This window comes from Episyrphus balteatus, chromosome 4, assembly GCF_945859705.1.
Source record: "Episyrphus balteatus chromosome 4, idEpiBalt1.1, whole genome shotgun sequence".
NCBI lineage: Eukaryota > Metazoa > Arthropoda > Insecta > Diptera > Syrphidae > Episyrphus > Episyrphus balteatus.
In genome coordinates this window covers 60123657-60141433 of record NC_079137.1, presented here as the reverse complement: position 1 = coordinate 60141433, position 17777 = coordinate 60123657, and the positions used below count along the sequence as shown (strand labels likewise).

Genomic DNA, 17777 nt, shown 5'->3' with positions numbered 1-17777 from the left:
TCCCAAAATGAGGTTTTTAATTAATTACAAAATGCTTGGAACACGAAAAGAAGAATAAGTGGAGAACTATTTGCACTTAAAAATAATTTTTAATTGCACTAGACTAATACGAGATTTTTTGCTTTAAAAATTTACTTTAAAGTTTAATTTTAGCTGCTATTAAAAAAAAAAAATGTTTTCAAATCAAAAACTAAATAATATTTTTTTCTATTTTCAGATAACTTCATCTTAAAATTAAAATATTCATAAACAAAATAAAAGAAATACTGCTGGGAAAGAGTTTCGTTAATTTTTTATATATCTACCTACAATACTTTTTATTTAAACAAAAAAATAAAAAAAATAAAAATAAATTATTATATCCTACACAACAAACCTTATTATATTTGGAATGCATAATGTATAAGTAGATGATAAAACAAGGACTATACTATATTAAAAAAAAAAAAATTGCAACTCGAAAGGCTGAAATTAGGTTTAAACTATAAACAAAATTAACAAAAAAACAAAAAACGATAACAGACAGAATATAATCACAGACTGATTTTTAAGTAGAAAGTAAGAAAAACAAATAATAAATGCAAGCTGTTGGGATTTTTTTTATGTATTGGAGACACACACAAACACAAAACATTTTAATAAAACTATACTAAAAAAAGAAGAAGAAGAAAATTTAAAAAAAAAGCAAAATATGCCAAAAATTTGCAAATTTTTTAACTAAAAATTCATAACTATTTTACTTGAAAAGGAGGAACGTATTGTTTAATTTTTGTATTTGAATTGAAGAGAATAACAATTTTTCAAAATGAAGAAAATGCAGTGCATTGAAGCGAAACTCATTAAAACCGAACCAATCGATCTGGACATGATGCACACGGCCGATGATAGAGAGCGTGAGCCAAGTCCTAATCTCCTGCACACGCGCTATCATCACATCCAAATACAATCGCCGAAGCATCAGCAGACGATGCAACAGTCTATCAGCCAGCAGAAGATAATCCTTTCGCCTCGAGTCGAATATGTCCACCGCAGTATAAAACTCTCTCCCGGTAGCAGTAGCGGTAGCTCTTATGCGCAGATACTTCCGGATAATCGGCGCTCAAGATCGCCCACTTCGACAATCCTCTCGCATAGTCCCACTTTGCCAGGCGCTCCACAAATCATAATAACACGTGCAGTGCCACAGCCTCAGCAACAACAGCAACAACAACAACATCATCATCAATCATCATCGTTGCATTTGCAACATATGCAACAACAACAACAACATCGAAATCATTCACCACCACCATCATCGCCTCAACATCATCACCATCAACAACATCAGCAACAACAACAACAACAACAACAACAACATCATATGCAACAAGTGCGCGTAATACGCGACGGCCGTTTATACGACGACAATCATCGTCGAAGGTCACTTTCGCCACCGCCACCTCCGCCTCCTCCGCCGCCCCCCATCACACAACACTCGCAACACACGCATCCGTCGGACAAAGTGCGTCTAATATCGTCATCACCGGTTGACGATCACCATCCGTCTAGTTCGCGTAAATACATTGTGTCCCGTCACGTGAACGTTATATCAACTAACGGCATCAAAATGGACGGTTCATCCCCACCGGTAGGCGTTGGAGTGGGCCCACCCCACCCACCTCCACCACCAACCCAATCGTCGTGTAGCAATTCCAATGGAATGCAACAACAAAACAGTTCCGGACTTTTCCGCACCCCTGTGGTTTCAAGTAGTTCAAGTAGTAGTAATAGTAATAGTAACTGTAATAATAATTCATCGACATCGATGCGGCCACCGCCACCACCACCGCCTCCGAAAATTAAAAACACTTCGCCACCGGGTCCTTCGGGTGTAATGGGTAGCGGTGGTGGGGGAAGTAGCAGCTCCGGCAGTGGCGGAGGCTGTGAGGAACCATCTAGTTCCATTCCGGATTTAGGTAAGTGATAATACGAGTATGTTTTCATGAAATTGGGGTTATTGAGATTATTTTAGACTTGATTTTGTACAATTTTATGGTTCCGATTTTTTTCTTAGAAATTGGAAATGATTGTCTTACAATACAGTAGAAACTCTGTTTAAAAAGGCTTCAATCAAATAGCAAATGATTGTAGTTTTGGTGTAAAAATGGTCAAAAGAAATGGTGCAGATATTTGTATAACAGTTATTAAATTTAAAGTTTGGGTCAAAAATAAGAATATTGGTACACAATTGTGAACTTTTTTGTCAAATCCAAGACCATTAAGAATCTTCCAGAAGTTCTAAATCAGCAGTCATAAAAGAATTGAGTACTCATCAGTCATCACCAATCTCTGCAAAGATAATAATCTTAGGACAAGTGATCATGGACAGTTCATCAGAAGGCAATTCATCACAGTTTAAAAGAAATTAAAAACAATAAGTGTGCCTTACCAAAAAGAGGAGCATCAAAAAAAAATGAAACCTTTAAAAATTTATTTTTCTTAAAAAATAAATTCGAAAAAATTTAATTTTTTTTTCTTCCATCACCTTTAAATCCATTTTGTATATAACAATCTATAGTAAATTTTCTTTCATATGAAAGCTTAATATTTCAGCTCAAAATATTCACCTTAATTATGTCTGTACAGCATCTACAAAAAGAGTTGAAATGCAATCAATGTTCATTAAAAAAAGCAATAAAAATAAACTTTTTTTTCTTCTATCACCTTAAATATTTTTCTTTATACAATATTTTTTGAAATATAAATTTTTATATCATCAAAAAACTTATAATTTCAGCTTTAATATAATGTCTCCACCAGGTACATGTAGAGCGTCTACAAAAAATGTAATAATTTGTTCTCCTGTTATTTGGTCAAAAATTAAATAAGAAATTTAATTTACCTATTTGTTTGATATTTTTCGAGCTTTCAAAAAAATCCATAAAAATAAAAAAACAACTCGAAAATACCCCTACAAAATTACGTGTTTTTCAAAAATTCATATTTCAAAACGCAAGCCCTCAAAAAAAAAAACCTGTAATTAGACACTTAATTTTTTTTTATAACTTTCCAAAGCCATTTGTAAAATTGTCAAAAAAAAAAAATGTTTTTTTCTACCTAAAATAACCAATTTGTCAGAGGTCTACTACATGTTTTCATTTAGAAAACCCTTCATAACTTGGTTTTGAATTTTTTTTAGAATTTTTGTCTTACAATAAAATTATATATTGATTAAGAAAAAGTTAAGTCTCTTCAACTTCCTGTTTAGAAAATAGCCATTTTTTTGCTTTCTCGTTTAACCCCTATTTACCCTAATAATTTTTTGAATTTGAAAAAATACCTTCTTTTTGCTTGTTTCCATTCACTGTCGCTTGATGATTTGTCTCATGATGGGATGATTTGTCTCATGATGGGTTGTACATGATGAGTTGTCATATAATGTTTAACCTGGAAAGAGACAACAAAGAAACCTTTGTTTCAGTAATGTTTAATTTCCACTTAAATATTTTCTAATCTTATACAAATCTTTTAAGTAGATTCTTATGTTTTTATGCAACGAAAAAAAAAATGCATACAAAATTGCATGCAGGTGACACATTTTTCATTCACTCTCTTGCGTCGTTTTACTGTTTAATTATTACTTCTTTTTTTTTTTTCTTAATGTGTCAACTACAAACCGTATGTTCATTAATTTGTACACCTTTTTAACCTACTGATACAGTCTCTGAGATGTATTTTTTTTTTCTGTTTCATTAATCGAGAGTCACAAAGGGGAAACAAAGTTGAGCAAAAAAAAAAAAGTCAAGGCCGTCTTGTTATGTCAATCAATTAGATTGTTTATTTTATTTTTTTTTTTCATATTATTTTTTGCGCCTACAGAACACGGTAGTATAATAAGAATATAATTGTTGTTTGGTTATAAAATTATGTACAGGTGTTTGTGTATATCACACTTAGGTAGAATATCTTATAGTAATTTTCAATTCAATTCAATAGTGCGAGAGGAAAATACAGTCTAGATAGTTTTTCTTGAATAAACCACATACATAATATGTAACTATACTATTTACAAATAATAAAAAAACAAACAACAATAATAAAAAATTATTATCTTTCCGGGTTTACAATAACAAATAGGAGAGATACACTTGTTTCAAGGTTATTTGGAGAGATATTGATAGATATTTTTTTAATTACAAACTATTAGATTGTATTATACCTATAATGAAATGTTTGTATAATTTTAATATGCACATTTAATAATCAAACGATATTTGAATGCCATCTTGAAAAACGGTTTTTTTTAATGATTTCTTATCAAAAGTACCCACTTATTGAAAAATATTATATGTATGTGAAAATTGTAAAAAATTACTTTTATTTGGACCATTTTTTTACATAACCCAAAAACAAACAAAAAAAAAATACAAATTTCGAGAACTGTGTAGTTTGTTGTTTGTTTTTTTTTTTTTTTTTTTTTTTGTTGAATTTCGATAAAATTTTGTGAAAATTAAGGTACGTTTTAAAATCAGCTTTTTAACCAATTTTAATGAAATTTTTTTTATAGTGGAGTAACTAAAGCTCAAAAACTGGCAATAAGGAACCCGTCCAATTAGATTCGATTCTGATAATCTTTATTTTCAAACGTATATAGTTAAAAATACTTTAACCTCAATGGGGTAAAAACTGCCACTGTTGACTTATTGTTTTTTTTTTTTTTATTTAATTGAAGATTTTTGTGAACAAGAACATTTTGTTTTCGAAATTTTTTTGCTTAAATTTCATAAATTAAATGATATCAAAAAATTGTCTATGCAATTTAAGGAAAAAGAATATACTGGAGTAAGAAACAATCTTCCATCGTTTAAGCTATAGATGCAATTTTTTCACAAATTGACTTCAAACACAAAAAAATATTTGAACACAATGGCAACACTAACAATAATTAAATATACATTATTAAAAAGCTAGAATCATATAACTAATTTGTCAAATTCAAATTAAGTACTTTGAATGAAGTGTTTTTGAAAAAACTGGTTCTCAAACTTAAAATTTTGAACAATAAAATTATTGAAAAAATTTTAACATTGCTATTTTAAACATTTTTCGCAATAAACTATACAATTATTTTTCAAAATAGCCATATATATTGTTATTTGAATTCAGAAAAGGAAAATGTCAATATATAGGTATATTACAGTTTATAAAAAAATAAAAAGTGTTTCATTTTCAAACAACTTTTTTTAAAAAAAGTTTTTGAAAAAAAAAAAACTTTAACTTATTTTTTTTTTTTTTCAAAATTGAACATGTAAATACATATAAAGCTATTTTTTCTTCATTCAATAGCCTTTATTGTTGAACATTAAACAGAGAAAGTTTGAAGGTCTTGTTTGTAAAAGTCTTATAGAAAATCAATTATTTCAATACAAAAAATCAGTTTTTAACAACAAAAATCCAATGAAATTTAAGTAGGTAATTTAATTTTTTTTTCTGTAATAATATTATCTTTTCTTACCTGAATTCAACAAACAATATTTATGTACAAAATTTTTTTTAAAACAAATTCATATTTTAAGACTTAAAGTTTGAAAAAAATTCATTTAATTGTTCCAGTAGTCTAGAGTCTAGACAAAAAGACGGACAAACATTTTCGAGTAAGGTCCAATTTTGACATTTTGGATATGTTTAGATATTATTTTATTGTATTCTTTCAAAGTGTAGCCTCTGTAAGATAGGTGATGGTCTATACAAAGGCTATTTAACATCTTACGTTGTATTTCTTTAAAAAAAAATTGATTGTTTATTCCCATAACCATCATGGGATTACTTTTATTTAAGGGAATATTACGGAAATGAAAATTAATAAAAATTCATGCAAACAGTGTTTAAATATAACTCTTTGAATCTGGAATGCATTATCAAATACATATATTTATGTTTTTTACTTGCGATATATGTACAGTGCTGCTAAAAACATTCCGGATTTTTTTGTAATTTTCATCAATTGAAATTTTATAACACAAAACTGGAACAAAATATTGTTTTAATATTTTTTCTAGATCATTAATATATCAGTCAAGGAATTTGAACACAAATTAATGTTCTTTAATACATTCAAAAATTTTAAAAATTGAAAAATGAAGGAAAGGCAGCATTTCGTCTGTGCAAAACTAACCGGATTTTTAAGGATTTCAATTTTCGCTGTTGAGGCAACGGTTTTAAGCGTCACTTCTGTAAAATTTTTGTTTGCAGTGACAAACAAAGTTGTTAGCTTTGTGAATTGTATAAATTACTTAATGGAATAACGGAAAAAACGCATTATAGTCGCAAAATTCGTAACTGAGTCGTAGAACACTTTCAAGCCGAAACAAAACATAATGTTATCCCTTTGGAATGTTGTAAATTGCAACGTCAAGTGAGTATGATATCGTCAAAAAGTAAAAAAGAGAAAAATCAGTTGAAGCAGATCACTTGGGTGGATGCCATAACAAAATATCCTTAAAAAGTGATAGGCGAATAAAGAATTTTTTGATATAAGATCCCTTTGCGGCTTCTTTAACGATTTGTGAGGAGCTTAATCTGCCTTCAACATCAAGTACAGTAAAGAAGGCTTTCAGAGACTTGGTCTTAATCTGTCTCCACTCGGAAAAAGGCCATTCTTTAATACTAAGCATTGTCTAAAAAAGTTGGCAATTAAAGGATCTTTAAATTTTAAAATAAAAATACTTCATCATGGTTTTATTTACAAAAAATCATCTCAATTGCTCGATAACAAAACGGAAAAATATGTTTTTCAATGATAAAAGCAATTTTAACTGGGTCTATTCCGATTGTAAATTGGCAGCCAGGCTCTCAAACATGGACATGTTTAAAACCAAAAAAATATGCTCCCTACCGTGAACACAGCAGAGGATCAGTGATGGTTTGGGGGTTCTTTCAGCTACAGGCTCTACCCCGTTACACAGAATAAACGGATTTATGGATCATTTTCAGAATGGAGAGATGTTGGAGTCGATAATGGCTCCATAAAAGGAGAAAGAAGTGCCTTTACATTGGCTCTTCCTGCAAGTTATGATGCCAAAAATTTTTAAAAGCTCGTAAAACAGCAGTTCGGGGTAGACAATACTCCTGGCTTGGAATAGCCGGAACAATTTATCCGACCGAACCCGATTGAAAATTTGTGGGCAATCTTTAAGTGACAGGTAGAGAAGAAAAAGCACACCTCAGCAACTAACGTACTTGCAGCTTTGAAAAATGACTAGGAAGATATTCCTAGTTCTATTTTAAATAATTTGGCCGAGTCCAAGCCTCGTTGGTGCCAAGCAGTTTTCGAAAACAAAGGTTTCTGAGCAAAATATTAACTTTGAACATTAACATTAATAAATCCGGTTAGTTTTTCACAGCTGAAATTCTGGCTTTACTTCATTTTTTAATTTTTAAATTTTTTGTATGTGTTAAAGATCATTATTTTTTGTTGAAATTGCTTAAGTGATATATGAACGATCTAGAAAAAATATTAAAACAATATTTTGTTCCAGGTTTGTGTTATAAAATTTTATTTGATGAAAATGACAAAAAAATCCGGAATGTTTTTAGCAGCACTGTAGGTACTATAGGGCAAGTTTAGGATTCGTAAAAAAAAACCGAACTCGAGATAACAATTTTACATGACATTACGATGATGGAGAATGCCAAAAAAGTGGGTCTGTCTGTCTGTAAGAACCTCGAGCTACAGCCTAAACTACTGAAGTGATTTTCTTCAAACTTGGTAGTTCACAGTTTTGGGTGATTCCCTAGAGGAGAAATTGAAGTTTTTTTTTTTTAGGACCAAAACTAACGGTACCTGTCATATAACGGAAACAGAAAAGTTGATTTATTTCAAAAACGGCTCTAACGATTTTGATTAAAATTTTTCTGCTTACTGTTACAGATAAGAGCCTCCTTTGATAATAAAAAAAAATATTTGTTGTACCGTTATTAACGGTACCTGCCATAGAACGGCTTTTTGGATTTATGAATTTCTCATAAACGAAAAACAGATTTCGACCAAATTATTAAGACAGAAACGTTTAAATAATCATTATTGAAAAAAATTTTAAATTTTTCAAAAAAACACATTTTTTGGTTTTAAAAAATATTTCAAAATTTTTTTTTGAAAAATCAAATTTTTGGAAACGAGATGGTGAAAAATTTTGAAATTTTGTTTTTATGTGTAAATTAATTACTTATTCAAAACTGCATATCAACTTTTTTTTTGAAAAATGTTAGAAAATTTTTATATATAAAAAATATTTTTTTTTCGAAAATTTTTTTCTAAAAATTCCTTTTTATACTAGAAATAAAATGGCATACTTAGTTTTTTGTAAAAGATCATTTAAAACGGTATTTAATTACCTATTTATAAAAAACAGATGCTATTTTTTTTGCACCACTAACGAAATTCCGCGAAAATATCAAATTTTAAATTTTCCCTCATTTTGTTCAATGAAAAACTTTAACATAAGAGTAACTTTTACCATAAGAGCAAGTACGTGCGACGTACGTAAAATTCATGTTGCTGAAAGGAGGAAAAATAAATTTTAAAAAGTTGAATTTTTTTTCTTTGGAAAAATAAAATTGAGAAGTACCTAAGTGTTTTCTCCAGAAACATATAGAGAAAAATACATCTTTCATTTGGTAATCAGTTTATCCGAGAATACCTACCCTAAATTTGTTTTAGATGTTTTTTTTTTTAATTTTAAATTTAATACCAAATCACCCTATATAAAAAAATTATAATTATAATAAAACATACACAAATGAATATAAAAAAGTTACATTGTTTAAACTTGTTTGACAACTATAATACAAAATAAAAAAAACGGTAAGATACATTTTTATAAATGTAACTGCAATTTGCAACACTCACATCAGATGATATTATTTGTTAATAAAAAAAAATTACCAACCAACAAAACAGGTAGATACATACCACAAAAAAGTCTCCATCTATCTACATAAAAATGACAAACCAGACATATCTTTCTATCTTCATTATATGATACAGATACTTTTTTATAATAACATTTTTTTCTATATGACAAAAAAGATACAAAAAAAATAAAATAAAAATGTATCTCATGATTGAAGGTTGATTTGTACGTAATATAGAACAGTGGAACACTTCCTGTATCCCCAAGTTCTCTTTCGAGATACTTTTTTTTTCATATGGAACTTTTTTTTATTTTGTTTGTATTAAATTTGTGTTTGTGTGTGAGTATTGCTTTGAAATAGTATTTGTCTTCGTCACATTTTTATAATATTATTGTCCAAGGTTAAGATAACGGTAGGCGTGAGCTAGCTGCTATTTTTTATTCGTGTGCTTTTGCTCCTACCTACACTGAATGTCGAAGTCAAAGCTTAAATAGGTTTTACACTCGTTGAAAAAAAAAAAATATAGATCGCATGCATAGAATTTCTTAGTAGCAGAAATGCCTTCCGTAATAATTATATTGCACTACCTTATCGACGTTATTTGCAACGCTAGTAATAAAAGCGTGCATCTCATAATAAAGTGAGAAAAAGTGATTAATGGAAATGTGATATTTTGTTGTTCTCAGATTGAGAGTTGGGGGAAATGATATATATTTTTCTGTTAATTGTTGAGGTTGAATCTGTCATGATTTTTTTTTTTTTTTGTTATTGAATAAAAAAATTATATATAAAAAAAAAAAAATAAGGTAGGTTGGTAATATAATATAGTCAGTAACAAGCAACGGTTTATATTATTTGTTATGATGGTCAAACGGGCGGATAATAATACAGAAGCCACCTTTTAGGTTAGAATTTGACCTTTGATTCGATATGTTTCGCTGGTTTTCTCGCATGATGCAGTTGTAATTTTTTTTTTGTATTGTTGTAAAATTATTTATTTATAAATAACTAACTGTTGTTTGCTGGTGGGTAAATGGAGATTTTCATGGAATTTTAGTTTTATGCACGGAGGCTAACATGGTAGGTTAGGTACGCACTTGATTATCGTACGAGTTATTTGCGTAGCTATTATTGAAAGGTTTTTATTTTTTTTTTTACTGAAAACCTATGAACGTGATCTGATTTCAAATGATATAGCAAATACATGTTTTTCAAATAAAATTAAATCGATTTTGTATCGGCGCAGAGTGTATATTTAAACAAATTGGTATTCAGGCTGGTTTTGAAATTCAATTTAAATAAGCTTCATGAAGTTTTCATAATTATATGGAAAGTTTCATACATTGTTAATGAGAAGGGATTTAAGTTTTGAATTTAATTTGATGGAAAATAATTAAAAACGTTGGTGTGAATTGAAAATTTGTATTTGCATGTTTCGAAAAGCTTTTTGTAGTCATTTACATTAAGGATTCTTGGAAAATGGCTTGGAAAAGTTTAGGTTAAATGTTGCTGAATTTAAATTGGATAAAAAGGTGCTTATGTTCAATTTTCTTAACTATGATTGCTAGATTATAGTATTTTTTTTAGAAAAATTGAGTTTTAGGGTACGATGTTTAAAGTCATACGAAGCTGAAAATTTTCAAAATATTGAAAAAGACAATTTAAAAAAAAAATCATGTAAAGTTATTTTTGTTTTTTAACATTAATTAGGGTACCTAGTTTTGAACCTTTTTTTTATTTTAATTTAAAAAAAAATGAATTTTCAAAATACTATATCTAATTTTTTGAAACATCAATTATCCCAGAAGAATTACACATTATTCTGCCCCAATCAAATGATTAACTTAACCCAAATAACTGTCACTGTGTCGTATTCGTAACTTTTTTTCTATTGAAAAACATTCACAATTAATATTAAATTTCTATCGCTTAGCAAATAGTCTAATAGTAGAGTAACTAAAGCAAATTATTAGGGAACCCGGCCGAACAGCTCTGATTTTGACGATTTTTTTTTCAAACGTAGGTAATTAAAAATACTTTAAAGTCTATAGATTAAAAATTGCCGATGTTGCCGTATAGTTTTTTAAAATTAAAATTAAATTTTTTTTGAACAAAACCATTTTTTTTGCTTAAATTTCATAAAACAAATGATAGCAAAACATTCTCTAGGTAATTTAAGGAAAAAAATTATAAAGGAGTAAGGGACAATCTTCCATCGTTTAAGCGATAAATGCAATTTTCTCACAATCTGACTTCAAACACAAAAAAATATTTTGAAAACAACGGCAACACCTACAATATTTTAAAATACATTTTTAAAAAGCCAGAAGCTCATTCTTATCTCTTAAATTTAAATCCACTAAATTTAATGAAGATTTTTTGAAAAAATGGTCCTCAAACTCAGAATTTAAAAAAAAATGTTAAAAAAAAACATTTTAAATGACTTTTTTCCAAACTTTTTCTAATAAAATATGAATTTATTTTAAAAAAAATTTTGGCCATAAATATTATCAGTTGAATTCCGAAGAGGAAAAGGTAATATATATTACAGTTTAAAAAAAAATTAAAAATTACTTCAATTTCAATGGGTTTTTTTGATAAAAACTGAATTTTTGCATTGAAATAGGTAATTGATTTTCTTAAAGACCTTGGTAAATAAGAACTTTAAATTTTTGCTATTTAGCTTTCAACAGTAAGGGTTATTAAATTAATAAAAAATTATTTTATATTTAGAAGTTGAACTTAAAAAAAAAAAATAAGTTAAATTTTTTTCCAAAACTTCTATTCAAAAAAGTTCTTCGAAAATGAAATACTTTTTAATTTTTTTTTATAAACCGTAATACATATTGACATTTCCTTTTATAATTTCAAAGCATAATAAATGTGGCCAAAAAAAATTGAAAAAAAAAAAATGCATTTTATATTACGAAAAAGTTTTAAAAACCACATGTTAAAATTTTTTCAATAATTTTTTTTTTTTCAAGAATCTGAGTTGAGTTACCATTCTTTCAAAAGTCCTTAATTCAATTAACTTAATTTTAATTTTAAAAATATGACTAAGCTTCTAGCTTTTTAAAAATGTACATTTAAATATTGTAGGTGTTGCCGTTGTGTTCAAATATTTTTTTTGTGTTTGAAGTCAATTAATAAGAAAATTGCATCTATAGCTTGAACGATGAAAGATTGGCCCTCACTCCCATATATTTTTTTTCCTTGAATTTCCTAGAAAATCTTTTGGCATCAATTAATTTATGAAATTTAAGAAAAATTTTTGAAAAAAAAAATTTTTTTGTTCACAAAAATCTTCAATTAAATTTAAAAAATCAAAACGGCAACAACGGCAATTTTTAATCTATAGCCTTTAAAGTATTTTTAATTACCGACGTTTGAAAAAAAGATCATCAAAATCTAAGCTGTTCGGCCGGGTTCCCTAATGTTGCCAATTTTTAAGCTTTAGTTACTCCACTAATTAATATAATTGAAGTTAGTAAACTTCAAACTTTTAAAATTGCTAAAACTAAGGTTGAGTTAAAATTTGAGCAATTTTTGATACATCCTTCTCTTACTTTTTTTTTTAAACCCGTCAACAATGACACGTTTGGGTAGAGAATTGCTCAAATTTTGCAGTTTTTATAAATCCATCCAAAGAAGATATGCATTGTTTTTCAAAAAATGGATAAGTGTAGGTATACTTTTGGTGGAACTTAAAATTGTCCGATATTTTACCTATTATTTAAAAATCACGATTTTTTTACCAGTACAAAAATGATTTAAATCAATGAAATAATCTTTTGGTTTAAAGTACAAAAAAAAAAACGATATGATTTTCAAATCAGTTATGCTTAACAAATACAAAAATCCAAACTTAAAGCACCTAAAATTTATAACTACCATATTTTGTCAACAAAATTCGCAGACAAAATTAAAGTTGATTATGACATAATCTTTTAAGAGGTCGAAAATGTAAAAAAAAAAAAAAAACAAACAAAAAACAAAGTTATTTTTGTTCTTCTCAGAATCTGACATAACTAAAAAAAGATACAATGTATTCAAATAACAATTTGATGACAGTCATCATCAACACCCCAAAGTCAGTCACTTATACAAAATAAAAAAAAAACTACAAACACCGATTATGAACAGCTCACACTCATACAGAAAAAAAAACACATAATAAATTGTATGTCAACTTGTCATCTAATAAAGTGAGAGTATCATTGCATCTGTAGAATGTCTATACTCGTTAGATACAAAACAAAAAGAAACAACAAAATAAGAGAAAAAAAAACAACTACCAACCATTCAGTATTTACTTTCATCTTAAGTTGCAAAACTTGTAATCATACACGGAATTTATAAAAACTTTTACTGCTTTACTACCATATACAGATGTAGACAGACAGAAAGAGAAACAGTGAGAGAGAGAGAAAGAATGTATAATCTGACAGAAAATCAACAATACAAAACATTGTTGATGACGACCTTCAAAATTGAATAATTTTGACATTGATCTTGATTTTGACAATTCAGCGGTAATTTTTAAAGTTTTTTTTTGTTTTGTTTGATGTTCGTTTCATGAGTCAATTAGTTAACAGGGTGATGATGGGATTTTGAACTAAACAAATTATTATTATTAAAAATAAGTAATTTATGATGACATTTTACTAAGTTGTCAGAAATTTTTTTTTTAATGACATTTCTAATGACAACTGTCATCTGCGAGAAAAATGGCAGAGAAAATATTTATCTGTCAAGGTTATTGAATCTGCGCACACAGTCGCATATTAATTAATCCCCCGCTTATTGTAGAAATGTATGTTTGTAGTTTTCAGGCAGTAAAAACTCTACATAAATTAGAAATAAAATTAAAGACCACCAAAGTGTCGAATGTTCTTGTTGGAGATTGGACAATTGTTTCAAAAAAGTAACATAGAGGGCGCTATTTAAATATTCTAATTTGTAAAATGGCAGTGAACAGTCATTTTGACAGTTTGTGAAAATATTTAAAAAGTTACGAAACAGGTCTAAATTTAAATACTTTTGACAGCTCAGGAAATACATATTTTTTCACGAGTCCATAGCTGATCCTTAGTACCTTTTAAAAGATATTAAAGAAAACGTTTCATTCAAAGACAAGTAAATAAGAAAGAAAAAAAAAAAAGAAAATTTCAATGAAAAGCGAAATTAAAGATTCGATTCAGAACTTTTTAGATTTGATAGAAGATGAGATTGGAGAGAAGGCAATATGGCACGAGTTCCTCTATTTAATTCATTATTTTCAAGGCAAAATAAAAAAGATGTTACTTAAGTATGTAGTTACTCCTATCATAGAATCACAATGAATATACTTAATAATGACGGAAGTGGTTAAGGGGTATTAAAATTATCGTTATCTATCTTATAGATAAACTGTTTTAGATTACAAATGCGGCACATATAAAGATACAAAAAAAAAAAACTAAATATCTGACTAGAATTATAATTAACTATGTACGAGTATAAGAAATTTTATCAGTAAATTATTTTTGGCTCATTTTTTCAAGGGCACAAAACGATTAAAAAGGTTCTTAATGTTAATGTACATAGTATATGTATGTTGGTAGGTATAGGAAGTAGTTGTGGGTGAATGAGAATTATATTGTAGAGGGAAAATTCTATTGATTTTTTGTTTTTAATCAAAAGAAAATGTAAGCAACTGGGACAATGAATCCTATATAAAATTATATAATTTAGTACAGGTAGTAGTGTAAGTGACGATGACATTGTATGACCTTGAAATCAAATTAACCTTTATAGGTTTTTTGTTAATGTTGTGAAATTTATTTTTGTATGCATAATGTAGGTTAGATTAGAAAAACATTATGTTTCTTGGGAAATATTTCCTCATTGGAAATGATTTTATATCCACAACAAATGAAGTGGAAAAGTTGATAAATTACCTATCTTTTATTTATTAACAATTTAACGATTGATGGAAGTACATGCAAATTTGATAATAAGCTCTGTGAAGCCAATAAGACTCTAATTTTTGGAACCAAACTGGAAAAATCCCCTCAAAACGCTTTAATTTATATATAAAAGTAAAAAAACACCCAGTTGCAATCGTGAGCTTATCTCTTGTACTTGGTACACACCAAAAATGTTCGTTTGGAAAATTTTCAAAAAAACTAAATTTGCACTGAAAAAATTCATAAGTCGTCAACATTTTAGAAACATAAAATCATATTTTGTATGATAGTTGACAATTTTTATGCATTTTTGGATTTTTCTGACTTTTTAAAAGAACTACGAATATATGCAGATATGCAAATATAATAACTACACTGGTCAACAAGTTTTTTTTTACCATAAGAACCAAAATATACTTTTTTGAAGGTTTTTGGAGTGTTGAATTCAAATCCAAAGTCAAAAAAAGTTTGATTGGCATCCGTTTTTGAAATAATACCGTTATAAAAAATGTCATTTTGTCTGGTTCAATTCTTCCAAAAACTGTTTAAATCTTTCCGATATTTTTTTTAAACCTTCAGAAAAGTATATTTTGGTTCTTTTGGTAAAAAAAATTGCAATTTTTTTTTTTTCAAAACTTTCGGTAAGAAACTTGAAATTTAATGTTTAGCATGTTAAAGTAAGTCTTGATGTAGAATTCAAGGCTTAGGCCATAGCCAAGGCAATATGTAAGTACAAAAAAAAAAGCGGACAAATAGTAGAAACAATGTAACTTCTATGTTATCTTATCTCTAGTATAATGGAACTTTTTGAAAAGAATACTTTTATGTAATAAATGAGCGTTTTTATTTTTTTGACAACTATTTCATTCGAGGAGAAGCTGCTTGTCTATCTCTATATTAAGGTACAACTTAAATCAATGAAGCGATTCAGTTCAAACTTGGTAGTTATGTTTATTTTTACGGAATTCCTTAAAGGGAAATTCATATTGAGGTCTATAAAAATAAAATGCACGACTGGGGCCGCACGTACTTGCTCTTGTAGTTCAAAGTATCTATATCTTAGATAACTATTGGAAATTAAAGATTTTCGTTAAATTTTGAAAAAAAAAATAAAAGTAAAAAAATTCCATTTAAACTTTTTTTTTCAAAACATTTTAGATTTTTTTTACATTTTACACTTCTAAATGACAAGAAATATCTGTCTGCAAATTTTGAATAAAATTGGCTTAGCCTTTGATGAAATATACGACATTAACTAAAAAATGCATCAATTTGGCAGAAAACGGCAACGCCATACCGTTCTAGGAAATTTTTGTGAAAAACTAAAAACGCAGTTTTGTAAGACTCATTAAGACTACAACGAATACCAAATTTAATCGAAATCGTTAGAGTCGTTTTCGAGAAAATTGCAATAACTCATTAACGATACACGGGAAGAGCCGACATTAGCGAAAAAGAAATTGTCATATTTCCACTATCCGTATTTTTTGAGAAAAACTAAAAACGCAGTTATATTAGATATACGTACAGCATTACTTGTGTCAAATTTAATCAAAATCGTTAGAGCCGTTTTCGAGAAAATTGCAATACCTCGAAAAGTTTGTATGGGAGGTATACGTTCTAGGCGAGATATTAAAAAACAAAAAAAAACCAACCTTGGAAATTACGAAATAATCATCTGTGCCAAATTTCAAGAAAATTCGTCCACCTGTTTAGGCTGCAGCTTCTTGTACACCTTTTTTTGACGACGCACAGACGCACAGACGCACAGACGCACCGACGCACAGACCGACGGACGTCATGACGAAAACCACTTTTTCAGACTTCTCCATTATCGTAATGTTAGTTTTGATTAAAACCTCGAATTATTTTTTTGACACGAAACCAATACTTGCCCTATAGAGCAAGTAAAAACGTTACTAGCAATATGAAAAAAATGCTAAAACTCATTTTCTGGAATAACAGCTCTAACGATATTTTCATTAAAAAACAAATTTATAGACTTTGGCAAAAAAGTTCTTCTTCTTCCTTTTTTCTCGGCGCTGTTATGATCTCGATGTCGAGGGGATCATAACTATCCCACGTTACTGCTTCACACTAGTGATCCGCCTGTGGGGTTCGCCGGGTTGCCCTCAAAAATCGGCGGCAAGCCTCCCGGTTTTGTATTGTTCCATTTCTAAGGCCAACTGAATGCTGGTGTTTTTGCATTTCCTTGTACCAGGAGTTTTTAGGCCTACCTTTCTTATTATTTCGTGTTGGAACGTTGTATGATATTGCTTTTTTGACGGGGTTCTCAGGACCTCTCCTTTGAACATGGCAATACCAACTGAGTCGGTCGTGTTCAATTTTTTGGGAGATGGTGTTTTTAACATGAAGGCTTCCTCGGATCTTCGTACTTCTAATTCTATCAAGCTTTGTTACTCCTGCTGTCATACGAAGCATCTTCATCTCAGCTGCCGTTAACTTACTCTCATACTTTTTGTACATTGTCGAACATTGTGAACCGTATGTGAGTGCTGGACGCACAACTGCGGTGTAGAGCCTTCCTTTCAGCTTAGGGGGCATTTTTCGATCACAGAAGATAGCAGAATTTTCCCGCCACTTCATCCACCCTACGCTTACGCGATGATTGATATCGTCATCACAAGTACCTTCGTTATTTATCATAGACCCCAGATATTTAAACTTTTCACACTTGGGAAGCACTACACCATTCAAATAAATGTCAGGAATAGGCCTGTGTGGATCAGGCAAAAAAGTTATCTTTGAAAAATATTTTTTGAACCATTATCAACGTACTTGTACCAGAATTGTGCCCTTAATTATGAAAGTGGACTAAGTCACTCCTAAAAATGGCATCAAATCTAGCCTAAAAATAGTTATTATTTAAGGGGTAAATAAACTTCTTTATTGCTCCTCTAGTGATTTCATAAAAGA

At 28.9% G+C, this 17777-nt stretch overlaps 1 protein-coding gene across 2 annotated transcripts in view; it reads left to right on the top strand.

Moving 5' to 3' along the window:
* The first annotated feature begins 280 nt into the window (after positions 1 to 280).
* Positions 281 to 17777, top strand: part of LOC129919536 (ecdysone-induced protein 75B, isoforms C/D) — a 218956-nt gene continuing 201459 nt past the window's right edge. The window contains exon 1 of one of the 2 annotated variants that reach the window (XM_056000450.1): positions 281 to 1955. In XM_056000450.1, the coding sequence (XP_055856425.1) occupies positions 806 to 1955 (1150 nt within the window). In that variant the 5' untranslated portion in view covers positions 281 to 805. The remainder of the gene's footprint in view (positions 1956 to 17777) is intronic. The other variant, XM_056000451.1, reaches the window with a different exon arrangement.